We start from the raw sequence: 14,878 nt of genomic DNA on the forward strand, positions 1-14,878 counted from the left end.
GAAATGTTGAGGTTGGGCTTTATTTTGGGTGGTTGCGCCAAGTGCCTCATGGATCCAAGGGATGCCTGTCCAGAGAACGCAGACCACTTGCACAATGTTTTAAATGCAGCTTTGTTCCCCCAGCGCCTCCTCCACTGTTATCAAATTCCTTTAACAGAGCCTCACTGATTTCAAGAAACTTCCGAGATTTCCAAAGCATGGCATTGCTGAGATCTCTCAAGACTGGGATTTCTAAGGCTGACCATGCTCCCAGCCAAGAAAACTTTGTATTGAAGCTGACGTACAGCAAGGGGGAGTTAGGTCGAGTGAAGAGATATGAATTATTAGTGGAGGCTACAATGCAATTGCCAGGTACAGGGGTTGGGCTCTGACTCAGCTGATTTTTGTGGAGATAGTGTCAGACATACAGAATGTGTCCCCGGCGTGCTGCTTGGTGTTGAGTGGAAAACGAGCAGCCTGCTTCTCTCACTGATTGTATTTCCATCGGACGTGCTGGGGATCACTTCTTAATGCTGAATGGCAGAAGGCCCCATCTGAGCAATTGGGTTAATGCGTTATGAAAGGAACCTTCCACCCATCAGGCACCTGTTCTTTATTGGACACCAAATCACTCTCCAGCAATAAAGAGTCATGGAGAAACCCAGTGCTGATACAGCCCCTTCGGCCCGGTATATCAACGAGATAAGGGAGATGGTTATTGATGCCAGGAAAGCTTCTGGCACTCAGTCCCTTCTTCGCATCAGCGGGACAGCAGAAGAAATTGCGACCAGTTTCAAACTCCTGGGAGTGCACATCTTGCACAACCTGTCATGGTCCTGAGAATGCAATCTCATGGTCAAGGAAGCTCGCCAGTGCATTAGAGGGGGTTCAGAAGAGGGTCATGAAAATGATTCCATGAATGAAAGGGTGAGGAGTGTTTGATGGCTCTGGGCCTGTACCCGCTGGAGTTTAGAAGAATGGGGGCGGATCTGATTGGAACCTATTGAATATTGAAAGGCCTGGATAGAGTAGGCAGGAGAGAATGTTTCCTATCGTGGGGGAAGTTTTGGACCAGAGGGTCCAGCCTTAGAATAGAGGATGTTCATTTAGAACCGAGATGAGGTGGTATTTCTTCAGCTAGTGGTAGTGAATCTGTGGAATTCATTGCCACAGATAGCTGTGGAGGCCGAGTCATTGGGTACGTTTAAAGCGGAAGTTGATAGGTTCTTGATTAGTCTGGGTGTCAAAGGTATTGGGAAAAAGTCAGGAGACTGGGATTGAGAAGGATAATAAATCATTCATGATTTATTATAGCAGAGCGGGCGCAATTGGCTGAATGGTCTAATTCTGCTCCTTTGTCTTATGTCTTATGGGATGGAAGGTGCAGAACTACACATTTTTTGCTGATTGTTCACTATCCAATTCCAACCAGCAGAAACACCAGTAGTCCACCATTCTCCTGCAGACAGTCTACTCGTGGGAAGTTATACCTTTTGCACCTTTTCAAATGGACTCCTTTCAATGAGCACTCATTCTCTGGAGTTACTCATATACTACACCTGCACTCTTTAGCTTTGGTTATTTCATGGTCTACTTTGACATCATGGAATGGTTTTAGTCTTCTGCATTTGAATTACTTTATTGGATGACTTAATTTATTCTTGCAATGACTCGAGAATTTCAGAATTGACCCAGCTGATAATTATTAGAATAAAATAGCTGGTTTGGATCTCACTTTTAACAGCCATTGTTCAAAAGTTGGAAACATTTCTCTAATTAACAGGGCATGAAGTTCAAATTTGTGAGCTAAGAAAGTACAGTCCTTCCTGTTTCCAGCTGTTATTTCTCAATTACCTTTCTCTGGTTATAATTTATGAATTAGCCCACAGTCAACCTTTATACTAGTTTCGACCGTATTCTCCATGACATACGAGGTCACGGTAGCATCTCACTGAACTTTTAACCACTGCTGTGGGTTATCTGTTCGAGGTACGGTTGTAAATGTTTTATTGGCACATGTACAATCTCCTCAGGTTAATGGGTGCTTTGACCAGCCTCCCATAAACCACGCAGTGAACAGGTTGTTGAAACTATTTTGAAATTTCCCATGGAGGCAGGGCCAAGATAGTCAACCTTTGATATTGCATTTGATTCAATTGTGCTTAAATCTTCTCTGTTGCCAAGGCTGTTATATTTTAAATCAGAATTTAACATGTGGACCAGAGGGAAACAGAACATCAGTACAAGTCAGAGACAAGGGCCTTTCTGGATTCATAGAAGATTAAAGCAGAAAGTGCTGGAAATACTCAACAGGTTGGACAGGATCTGTGGAGAGAACTCGGCCAAAATGAGCTCAATATTTCTCTTACTCCAGCACACCAGCACTATTTTGCTCCTGCATTGTCTCCGGGTTTACAACTATATTTTACCTGGGAAACATAAGGTGGCTTTTTTATTCAAACCCCAAGTGCAAGCGAGTTCTCGTTCTCTCGTGTTCTCCCTGTGTGCTTCCCCTCCCGTGCTCCTGTTTCCTCCCACATCCCAAAGATGTGTGGAGTTGGGGGGGTTAATTGTCCACTGTAAATTACCCCAAGTGTGTGGGTGAGTGGACTGTGGGGAGAATGTAATTACTGTGGTGGAAATCCAGAGTAACAAACTCAAAAAGCTGGAGGAACTTGGCAGGTCAGACAGCATCTATGAAAAAGAGTACAGTCGACATTTCAGGCCGAGACCCTTCATCAGGACTGTAAAGGAAAGGTGAAGAAGTCAGAATAAGAAGTGGGGGGAGGGAAAGGAGTACAAACGGGCAGGTGAAGGTGAAACCAGGTGAAGGGGATATCACCTGGAGGTGATAGGTGGAAAATTTAAAGGGATGAAGAAGAAAGAATCTTATAGGAGAGGAGAGTGGACCATGGGAGGGCATCAGAGGGAGATGAGGTGCTTGTCCTGTCTTCTGCAGTTAAAGAATGATGCAAAATATATGCATCATTCTTCCAGCAGTTCCTCGTTCTCACAAATATTTCGCCGGCCTCATTCTTCAGGACCAACGTTTATTTAAATCTCTCTCTTCCTCTTTAAACAAGAAACTGAAATTGTCTATTGTTATCCAATTTCAGACAAGAGAAAATCCAAGCAACACACACAAAATGCTGGAGGAACTCTGCAAGCCGGGCAGCATGTTGTGCGCGTTGCTTGTCTATTGTTATACTCTGCACCAGTTTGCTCTTGTGGTTTACTTTTTTCTTCTTTGGAACTCTTTTGTCTTTCTTTGTTGGATTCTGAACCAGAAGGTAAAGCTAGAAACAGACCCAAGAGAAACGTGAACCAAACTCTCAGAAAATCCTGAAGTGAATCCAGAATGTAACCGAGCCCTCAGAGAACCACGAAATAAATCTGTAACCAAACCCAGAGGCAATCTAGAAACAAACTCAAAAAGCTTTTTTGGATTCGGAATTAGCTCAAAGACAAAAGGTTGGGGTGGAAGGATATCACTCTGGCTGGAAGTCCTTGTGTTCCACAGTGATCGGTACTGGGGACTCTGTTGCTTATGAATTCAGTGGTTTGGTAGGTTTGCAGATGAATTGACGATCAGCGGCTTTGTGGATAGTATAGAAAATTGCCAAAAGGTACAGTGGGATATAGATCAGTTGCAGATTTGGGTGGAGAAACAGCAGATGAAGTTTATCTGATCAAATGTGAGGCGTTGTACTTTGGGAGGTCAAATGTAGTGGGAATGTATACAGCAAATGGCAGGACGCTAAACAGCATTGATACATAGAGGGATATTGGCCTAAGTGCATAACTCCTGAAAATGGCCACATAAGTACATAGGCTGGAATGGAAGGTACTTGACTTAATTGCCTTTATTAATCCTGACACTGAGTATAAGAGTAAGAAGACATGATACAGCTATGCAAATTTGGTTAGGCTGCACTGGGAGTATTGCATGCAGTTCTGGTTGCCTCATTTCAGGAAATTGGACAAATTTGTATTGTTTTCTCTGGAGCGTCAGAGGCAAAGGGAAAACCTGATAGAAGCCTATAAAATTATGAAAGGTATAGAATGGATATACAGTCAGAGCCTTTTCTCAGGATGCAAATATCAAGTACTCGAGAGCAGGCTGTTAAAGTGAGAAGGGGAAGATTTAAAGATGCGTTGGTGAAGTAAAGATGTGTGGTAAGTGCCAGCAAATATAATAGTGGTGTTTAAGAGCTCCTAGACAGACATATGAACATGCAGAGTAAGGGGGGATGTGGAGCATGATATAGGTGGGATTTATTTTAATTTGGCATTGTGTTCAGCACAGACGTTATGGGCCAAAGGGCCTGTTCTTGTTTTGTTCTATGTTAAATGTGTAACCAAATCCAGGGAGAACCTGGAAACAGATTTACCATTGATCTCGCAACTGATGCAGGATTAAATGACAACAAGACATAGAACCGTATTAAGAAAAATCACAGGATGAAATGAAGGAAAGGTATATTGGTGCATTGTTTGCATCGCTGAACCAATGAACTTAAGAAAAACAGAAAGAGAGAGAGAAATGCCAGACATGTCCATTCCCTCCCACCTGTTTTTACCTGTTGACTCTTTCTTCTCTTGCTCCAGCATCACGGTGAAATGAGTGTGTCAAAACTCAGAGCGCCCCGTAACAGCTTATTCCCTACAGCGGAGTTAAGAAACACTCAGTAAGTTTGAAGTAATGTGAAGGCAGTACGTTCTAGATAATCATATTCGCTTGGTACAAATAGCAACTGAAGTGCAGTAGAGGCTGCCAAGAATCTCCGTCATATAATGGCCTGAGCATGGGTAGGGGGAGTGAACAGGGGAGGGGCTGAATTACTGTGCTACCTAAAGATTTGAAAAGAGCCTTCATCTGGACTCTTGTGATTAACCTTGACACTTTCTCTACCTGTGGCAACAGAGCTACATGAATAAATCACTGGAAAATACATGAAACGTGCTCAGTGTGGTGGCATAGTGCCAGGGCCCACTGGCACTATAATGCAGCTTGGCAACTTGTTGCTTTGCCCCTGCTTTTGCCACATGGGATCTACCACATCCTCAAAGGCCATCTCATTTGGTTTTCCCGGCACAGAACCGACAATCCGTGCCAGTTACCTCAGCACCAAGCTACCCCTCTTGCTTCACATCCACTCTACAGCCAGAGAGCTGGCAAATGGAACCTTCCTCAGCTGGTCACTGACAAGTCAAACCAACAGCAAAAAGAGAGCTTGGTTGATGTAGATGCATACTCTCTCCCCAAAGTGAAGCCCTCCACATACCTCTACCCACAGAGCCTACTCTTCATTTACAGGAAATGGGATCACTCCTAAGGCCAACTGAATGACATACTTTGCTATTTCAGAAGACATTCAAGAGCCAGCTCAGCTTCAGGCTGAATGGTGCATTCAAAGTTCAAAGTTCAAGTTTAAGGTTCAAAGTAAATTTATTATTAAAGTACATACACTGCATGTCACCATATACAACCCTGAGATTCATTTTCTTGCGGGCATTCATAGAAGCGCAATGGAATCAATGAAAAGCTACACACACAAGAAAAGACAGATGACCAATGTTCAAAGGAAGACAAACAATGCAAGCACTGTGCAAATATTAGAGGAACCACTCCATCACAAATTCAAATTCTGTTTCTGTTCTGCGACTTAATGGAGTGACTCTTGTGAAAAACCCATTGAGTGCTCTTTAGATTTAAGATCTCCCTCCATTAGATCTTGAAAGCAAAATGCTGCAGCTGCTGGAGCTCTGAAATAAAAGCAGAAAAGGCAGGAAATCCTCTGCAGGTCAGACAGCAGCTGTGGAAGGAGAAAATGGCTTACTTTTTCTGGTCCTTAATCCTTCCATGAGAGCTGGCAAAATTTAGAAATGAGATGAATTTTAAAACAGCTCCTCAGATGCTGCCTGACCTGCTGAGGGTTTCTCACGCATTCTGATTTCTGTTATATTATTCATATGCTTATGTGGAAAAGCTGGGCTGTAGGGCCTATTTTCATGATGTATAACTCTAAATTTAATTAAACTTAATAATGGATTTTTTTTTCAAATTTAAAAACAATACATAGTTAAATGCTTTGTGAGCAGCACCAATTGTAGGCAGCTTTAGCACTGGGAAAAGGCTGATGTTTAATTGCACTTGGGGTATAACTTGTTATCTAACAATAAGGTCAAGCTTGGGGATTTGATCACACCAGGTTAGATGAGGCCTACAATTTGGTAGACTATCCAACGCACACAAGTTGCTGAAGGAACTCAGTGGGCCATTTATGAAGGGAAACAAATCAGTTGATGTTTTGGGCTGAAACCATTCATCCGGTCTGGAAAGGAAGGGGGTAGAAGCCAGAATAAGAGGGTGGTGGGGATGGGTAGTAGTACAAGATGGCAGGTGGTAGGAGGAAGCAGGTGAAGGGGAAGGTGGGTGGGGGAGGGCAGTTGAAATGAGAAGCTGGAAGGTGATTGGCGGTAGAGGTAAAGGGCTGAAGAAGAAGGAATCTGATAGTCCATGGGAAATAGGGGGAAGAAGGGGAACTAGAGAAAGGTGATGGGCAGGTCATGAGGGAGGGGAGATGAGTGAGAGTGCAACCAGAATAGTGAATGAGAAAGAGAGAAGGGGTAAGAGACCTGTTGCCCTTATCTGCTGCACGGGCAACTTCCTAAGGTGTGAGTAAAATACTTCTGTGTAGTTTCCTGTCTCACAAGGAATGGCAGCTGAAGCTTGTAGCTGCATTCACCAGAAGGCCCGGCGAGTCTTGAAGGCTGAGAGTGGATTGGTTGATTCAGGTGTGCCCTGGACATCACTGTGCCAGTTAGACAACTGTCCAACATGTCAATCAAAATGCTTGGCAGAGCTCCAAGGAGTGACACTCAGTTCAACTCCGCAATGAGCCCAGGAGGAGGCATTTCGTTGACAGTGAGAGCTGGGCTGAAGCTGTGACTCTATGGGCAGGCAGCACTCCTCCACCCCTCCAACCCAGATCAGCAGAGCCTGAGGCAAGTAGGTAGAGACCGCCTACTGCTGTCAGAAGCACAAATTGAAGTCAGGAAATGTTTCTCCTGTTTGCTGTGGGAGGAGTGAGGGACAGGGTGGGGGAATACTCTGTTTGGCAGGACAGAGGTGAGCGGGGAAGTGTCCAGCTGCTGGAGCTGCCTGTTGTCACGACTGCGTAAGTCTGAAGGGCGGTGAGCTGTCTACAGGTTCCCTGCCTCGCCTTACCTTGGTGAACGACCCAGCACAGCCCGTGGGGAGCAGCAGGCAGAACACTGGCGCCAGGTGGTGGGGGGGGGGGGCACATTTTGAAGAGTTTTGTGTGTTTTCATGCTTGATTTAACATTGAGGGTGAGTACAGGACAAGTACCTTTGAAGGTTTGTACCTTTTGAATGGTACAGTTTGTAAATGTGCTGTTAATGAGTTAATGTTTAATGAGCCTGTTTCGGTAAAGTATGAGCCATGGTCTGGGATTGTGTATTCCTCTACCACAAATGTTAACAGATATCTTGTGATGAGATTTATTTGTTTAGATCATAACACCATAAGACATAGAAGCAGACTCAGGCCATTCTGCCCATTAAATCTGCTGTGCCATTCCATCATGGCTGATACATTTGCCCACTCAATTCCATCCAACAGCATTCTGGCACGGTAGTGTAGTGGTTAGCACAGAGCTTTACAATCTCTACCGCTGCCTGTAAGGAGTTTGTACATTCTCCTCGTGGTTTCCTCCAACAGTTCAAGGACGTAGCAGTTGGTAGGGTAATTGGTCTTGGAAATTGTCCCGTTAAGTCGGGGGATTGCTGGGCAGCAGAGCTTGAAGGGCCAGAAGGGCCTATTCCACACTGTATCCCAAAAAACAAATTCTCCTGCCTTTTCCCCATAACCTTTGACGCCCTGACTAACTAAGAACCTATCAACCTTCTCTTTAAATACACCCAATGACTCGGCCTCCGTAGCTGTCTATGGCAATGAATTCCATAGATTCACCACCCTCTGGCTAAAGAAATTCCTCCTCTTCTCTGTTCTAAAGGGACGTTGTTGTATTCTGAGGCTGTGTCTTCTGATTCTGGACTCCGCCACAATAGGAAACATCCTGTCCATGTTCACTCTATCTAGGCCTTTCAGTATTTGATAGATTTCAATGAGATCCCCTTCATTCTTTTAAACTCCTGTGAGAACAGACCCAGAGCCATCAAACACTCCCTACATGTTAACCCTTTCAGTCCAGGGATCATTCACATGAACGTAGGGACGGGCCTGCTCTTATTGTCCAACCCCAGCCAACCTGAGGAAGGTCAGGCAGCATCAGTGGGAAGAGAACCTCCAGGCCTCCTACTGATGTCATTTTACTTCACTCTGCGTGGCCAAAGGCTCAGTGTAAACTGAAGCACCAGCACCTCATTTTCCATCTAGGCTTACGGACTTAGTCCTCCAACCTCAGGAAACCTGGTTTCTGTGTATCAGAACTTTGCTGTAGGTCATTCATCTGCCATATTATCCTTTTCTTACTCTCACTGGTGTGTGGTACATGAAGACTTCCAGAGATAACTCCACCGGAGGTCCTGCTCATCAGCTTTTACTGAGCTCCCTTTATTCTCTCTTCAGGACCTCATCCCTTTTCCTACTACATCTTCTGGCTGCTCACTCAGTCCGAGACATCTCTGACTTTGGATCCTGGGAGGCAACATATCATCGGGGTGTCTCTTTAACCTCCACAGAATCTCCTCTCGGTTCACCTAACTGTTGAATCCTCTATCACCACAGCTCTCCTCTTCTTCCCCCCCACATTCCCTGCTGGGCCTCAGAGCCAGGCTCAGCGCCACCGACTGGTTGTTGTGGATTTCCCCTGGTAGATTATTGGAGATCATTTTCCAGCATTTGTTAGCCTCTGGAACAGTTCCAGTGGATAAGAGGGTAGCTAATGTAACACCAGTCTTTAAAAACAGAGAGAAAAATGAGGAATTCTCGACAGGTCAGCCTGGCATCAGGGGTGGGGAAAAGCGTTAGATCCATAATAAAATGAATGACAGCAGAGCCTGTGAATCAGAATGACAGGAAGGGACGAAGTCAACATGGATCTGTGGAAGGGATATTATGCTTGACAATTTGTGGATGTAATGAGCAGAATAAGTGAGGGAGAATTATCTGGACTTTGAGGAAGTTTTGGATAAAGTTCCACAGGAGAACATAGACATAGAATAGTAAAGCTCAGTACAGGCCCTTCAGCCCATGATGTTGTGCCAACCCTTTAATCTACTCTAAGTTCAATCTAACCCTTCCCTTCCACAGCCCTCCATTTTTCTATCACCCATGTGCCTATTTAAGAGTTTCTAAAATGTTCCTAATGTATCTGCCTCTACCACCATGGCTGCCAGGGTGTTCCATGCATCCACCACTCTCTGTGTAAAGAACGTACCTCTGACATTCCCCCCATACTTTCCGCCAATCACCTTAAGATGATGCCTTCTCTTCTTAGCCCTTTCCACCCCGGAAAAAGTCTCTGGCTACCCACACCATCTCTGCCTCTTATCATCTTGTACACCTCTATCAAGTCACCTCTCATCCTCTTTTGCTCCAAAGAGAAAAGCTGTAGCTCACTCAACCTATTCTCATAAGAGATGCTCAATAATCCAGGCAGCATCCTGGAAAATCTCTTCACCCTCTCTAAAGCTTCCACATCCTTCCTATAATGAGGTGACCAGAACTGAACACAATCTTCCAAGGGTAGTATAACCAGAGTGTTATAGAGCTGCAACATTACCTCAGGGCTCTTGAACTCAATCCCCCAAACTAATGAAGCCCACACACAATATGCCTTCGTAGCAACCTATCAACTATATCGATAGATCAGTGTGTTCAATTAAAGCAGAAGGAATTGGAGGCAAGGGACTGATATGGGTAGAGAATTGGTTGTGTAACAGGAGGCAACGAGTAGGAACACGGGCCTGTTTCTGAGTAGTAAGCAGTGACTAGTGTGGTACTACAGGGATCAGTGCTGGGACCTCAGCTACTCACAATATACTGTACATCAATGAATTTGATGAGGGAATTAAATGTAATATCTCCAGGTCTGGGACGCTAAGTTGTTGGAAGGGGAGCCTTGAGAAGGATGTTGAGAAGCTCCAGGTTGATTGGATTGGTTGAGGGGGTGAGCAGATTTGTGGCAGACACAGTGTAGTGTGGATCAGTGTGAGGGTGTGGTAAACTATGTGTATACCTGTCTGGACACACCCCTCTGCTGACTGCTCCTGTGACTCCTCCCACAGACCCCTGTATAAAGGCGATTGGAGGCACTGCTCCTCCCTCAGTCTCCAAGATGTCGTGGTCACGTTTGCAGCTAATAAAAGCCTATCTTTTGCCTCCCGTCTCCCAGAGTTATTGATGGTGCATCAGAGGGGATCCACTTTCATGGCAATAACTGTTACACGGACATGGCGGTGGAACGAACCCAAGTGCTGAGCACGGACACGGAGGCCACGTCAGGCGGCATTACAGTCATAGTGAGCATGGAATTGGCGCCAAGGGAGCCTTTACCCAGAGTCTTGGTTTTAGTAGAGAATTCAGGAACAATGCTAGACTTAGAACTGATAGTCCAAAAAAAAACCATGGAACGAGGTTACTTATACACAAGTCAACCAACGAACTGACAGCTCCTTGTTGTGCTCACAGGGCTTTTATACTGCATTTGCTGATGGAAAGCAGGTGTTTGTAGTTAGTGGAACCTGGGAATGGTTGGGAACTAAACAAGGGGATTGAGGCCCAATTCCTGAGTAAAATAGCCAGGTGCCAGAAGGGACTGTGACAATAACAGGGAGGCAGATTATCTAAATAGTAATAGATTGAAAAAGGGGGAGGTACAACAAGAGATGGGTATCCTTGTGCACCAGTAGGGTAACATGCAGATATAACAGGCAGTTAGGAAAGAAAATGGTGGTCTTCATAATGAGAGGATTCATGTGTAGGAGCAGGGATATTTTGCTGTAATTGTACAGGGCCTTGGTGAGACCAAACCTTGAATACTGTGTGCAGTTTTAGTTTCCATATCTGGAGGGAGTTGAGTGAAGGTTCACCAGACCTACCCTGGGATGAGAGGAGTGACATATGAAGAGAGGTTGGATCAATGAGACATATAATCACTGCGGTTCATTAGAGTGAGAGTTAACCTCAGAAACCAACACAATTTCAAAGGGATTGGACAGATTAGATGCAGGAAGGATGTTCCCGATGGTGGGCAGAGAGCAGGGTTAATCATGAGGGAAGGATAAGGGATGTCAGTTAGCAATGATGTGAGGAAAACTTCCTTCTCTTGGAGTGTGGTGAACCTGTGGAATTCTCCATCATAGAAAGGAATTGAAGATACTCCATTAAATATATTCTGGAGTTGGATGTTGTTCTCGGGGCTGGAAGATCAAGGGCTACAGGGAGAAATGTGGAACAGGGAACTGATCAGCCAGGGCCATATTGAATGGAACAGGACGTTTGAGGGGCCAAATGGCCTGCTGCTTCTATGCTTCAGCCCGTCCCCTGCCTTTGACCATACTTTCCACTGACCGTCTCATGGGTTGCATTTCTTTCCTGTTCAGTCCGAGAATCTCCGGCAGTGGCTTCAGTTCTTATCCTTGTATCAGTCACTCACCTTGTGTCCTGCATGGGTCCATTTCCAGCCCCCTGCAATCCTCCCCAACCCCTTCCTGTCTGTGTTAGCCCTCACCAGCACTATCCACAAGTGATGGGTTTAAGTTTCATGTGAACACTGACAGCACTCCATCTCCACCACCTCATGTGTTGCTAAGCTGCCTGCTTTAAAACCCTATGCTGACTGAGCTGTATTTTTCCCCAGACAAGGAAAGGACATGCATGGTAAATAGTAAGAGCTTTGGGAAATGTCGATGAACAAAGTGACAAATCTATAGCTTCCTAAAATTGGCAACATAAGTAGATACAATGGCGAAGGAGGCATGTGGGATGTTTATCTTTATTAACTAGTGAATAGGTTACGAGGCCAGTTACAACTTTACGAGACACTGGTCAGACCACAGCTGGAGTGCTGTGTGCACTTCTGGTCACCACTCTGTCGGGGAAGGTGCAGAGGAGGTATACCAGGACACGGAGTGTTTCAGTTATGGGGAGAGATTGGAGAGGCCGGGTTTGTTTTCTTGGAGCTCAGTAGGCTGAGGGAGGGCCTGACAGAGGGGTACAAAATTACAAGGGCGATAGATAAGAAATCAGTAAAAATCTATATCCCATGGCAGGGTTGTCAAAAGCAGGAAAACCAAGTAACCATATAACAATTACAGCACGGAAATAGGCCATCTCGGCCCTTCTAGTCCTTGCCAAATGCTTATTTTCACCTAGTCCCACTGACCCACACTCAGCCCATAACCCTCCATTCCTTTCCTGTCCATATACCTATCCAATTTTACTTTAAATGACAATATCAAACCTGCCTCTACCACTTCTACTGGAAGCTCATTCCACACAGCTACCACTCTCTGAGTAAAGAAATTCCCCCTCGTATTACCCCTAAACTTTTCCCCCTAACTCTCAACTCATGTCCTCTTGTTTGAATCTCCCCTACTCTCAATGGAAAAAGCCTATCCACGTCAACTCTATCTATCTCCCTCATAATTTTAAATACCTCTATCAAGTCCCCTCTCAACCTTCTACACTCCAAAGAATAAAGACCCAACTTGTTCAATCTTTCCCTGTAACTTAGGTGCTGAAACCCAGGTAGCATTCTAGTAAATCTTCTCTGTACTCTCTCTATTTTGTTGACATCTTTCCTATAATTCGGTGACCAGAACTGTACACAATACTCCAAATTTGGCCTTACCAATGCCTTGTACAATTTTAACATTACATCCCAACTCCTATACTCAATGCTCTGATTTATGAAGGCCAACATACCAAAAGCTTTCTTCACCACCCTATCCACATGAGATTCCACCTTCAGGGAACTATGCACCATTATTCCTAGATCACTCTGTTCTACTACATTCCTCAATGCCTTATGTATGTTCTATTTGGATTATTCCTACAAAAATGTGACACCTCACACTTATCAGCATTAAACTCCATCTGCCATCTTTCAGCCCACTCTTCTAACTGGCCTAAATCTCTCTGCAAACTTTGAAAACCTACTTCATTATCCGCAACGCCACCTATCTAACATAGGTTTAAGGAGAGAGATGAGGTTTTTCGAGGGAATCTGAGGGGGATCTGGAACACACTTCCTGAGGCAAGAACTCTCACAACATTTCAGGAGCATCTTAATGGAATTAGGAAAAAACACCAAGGCTTTGAAGTAGGGGCCAATGCGGGTAAACAGGATTAGTGTAAATACAACAGGTGGCATGGATATTATGGGTTGAAGGACCCACTTCTATGCTGTATGTGACGAGAAGACTGGTTATACAGTGTCACTCGTTTGTTGGCTTTCAGGCATCAGCAGCCAGTGAAAGGTATGGCTTCTGTCCATCACAAAGCTTCCTGATTTCCAAATGTGACCTACCTCTGCCCTGTCACAGGACAATGGTATTGCTCTCACCTTGATTGACTTTTTGGTAGCAGCTTTACCTCCTGAATTAAAAGTGGAGCAAGATTTGATTTGATTTTTTGAACTCCTATTCTGTCTAAATAAAAAAAGTAACAATGAGTTTATAAATTTACAAGCTCCCTATTACCCAGGTGCATTCTTAGTGTCAATGAAGAGCCATCTTATTTAAACTGGTTGGCTTGGTGCATTGCTGACTTGTAAACAGAATTATAGCTGACTAAGTGCTTAAATGTGATGTATAGTATAATGACCTTGTTGTTTTGGGTAATAATTGAACTATAAGTAAATATCTCACCTTTTTTGTCTCTTTTACTCAAGAGAGACTAGTTGTTAACAAGAAAGTGAGAGACCTTAAGACCATAAGACACAGGAGGAAAATTAGGCCATTTGGCTCAACCAGTCTGCTCCGCCATTCCATCATAGACGATTTATTATCCCTCTCAACCCCATCCTCCTGCCTTCTCCCCGTAATCTTTGATGCCCTTACTAATCAAGAACCCACTTTTAGGAAGTAGCTAGAGAGATTACGGAGGCATTAACAATGATCTTTCAAGAATCGATAGATTCTGGGATTGTACCAGATGACTGGAAAATTACAAATGTTACTCCATTATTTAAGAAGGGTGGGAGGCAGCAGAAAGGAAACTCTAGACCTGTTAGCCTGACATCAGTGTTTGGGAAGTTGTTGGAATCGATTGTTAGGGATGAGATTACGGAGTACCTGGAGGCACGTGACAAGATGGGCTAAAGCCAGCATGGTTTCCTGAAAGGAAAATCCTGCCTGACTAACCTACTGCAATTTTTCTGAGGAATTACAAGCAGTGTAGACAAAGGAGATGCAGTTGATGTGGTGTACTTGGATTTTCAGAAGGCCTTTGACAAGATCTCATGAGTGTCTTATCGAGACTCAACATCACATCCCTGCTCTTATATTCTATACCTCTCCAAATGAATGCCAACATTGCACTTGCCTTCTTCACCACCAACTCAAATTGGAGGTTAACCTTTAGGGTATCCTGCATGAGGACTCCCAAGTTAGCTGCTTAGCGAGATAATCGCCCATGGAATTACAGGGGAGTTACTAGCATGGGTGGAGCATTGGTTGATCGGCAGAAAGCAGAGAGTGGGAATAAAGGGATCCTATTCTGGCTGGCTGACGGTTACCAGTGGAATTCCACAGGGGTCAGTGTTGGGATCACTGCTTTTTATGATGTATGCCAGTGGTTTGGACTATGGGATTAATGGAATTGTAGCTAAGTTTGCCAATGAGGAGCAGGTAGTGTTGAGGAAACAGAGAGCCTGCAGAGAGACTTAGATAGTTTAGGGGAATGGG

At 44.5% G+C, this 14,878-nt stretch overlaps 2 protein-coding genes across 12 annotated transcripts in view; one reads left to right on the top strand and one right to left on the bottom strand.

Annotated features, from left to right (window-relative positions):
* Positions 1-7,254, bottom strand: part of LOC132384736 (natural resistance-associated macrophage protein 2-like) — a 57,788-nt gene extending 50,534 nt beyond the window's left edge. Inside the window, exons 1-2 of the mRNA XM_059956170.1 lie at positions 7,211-7,254; positions 4,560-4,642 (exon numbers count right to left, since the gene is read on the bottom strand). Of these exons, the coding sequence (XP_059812153.1) occupies positions 4,560-4,590 (31 nt within the window). The 5' untranslated portion in view covers positions 4,591-4,642; positions 7,211-7,254. The remainder of the gene's footprint in view (positions 1-4,559; positions 4,643-7,210) is intronic.
* LOC132384735 (bridging integrator 2-like) overlaps positions 6,873-14,878 on the top strand; it is a 119,026-nt gene continuing 111,020 nt past the window's right edge. For 3 of the 11 annotated variants that reach the window (XM_059956169.1, XM_059956168.1, XM_059956160.1), the window contains exon 1: positions 6,885-6,991. The gene's annotated coding sequence lies outside the window, so the exon portion shown is untranslated. Of the gene's footprint in view, positions 6,996-7,080; positions 7,161-7,312; positions 7,334-14,878 lie in introns of those variants that run through there. The other 8 variants (XM_059956161.1, XM_059956158.1, XM_059956164.1 and 5 more) reach the window with 7 other exon arrangements.

Source organism: Hypanus sabinus, chromosome X1 (assembly GCF_030144855.1).
Source record: "Hypanus sabinus isolate sHypSab1 chromosome X1, sHypSab1.hap1, whole genome shotgun sequence".
Classification (NCBI taxonomy): Eukaryota; Metazoa; Chordata; class Chondrichthyes; order Myliobatiformes; family Dasyatidae; genus Hypanus; species Hypanus sabinus.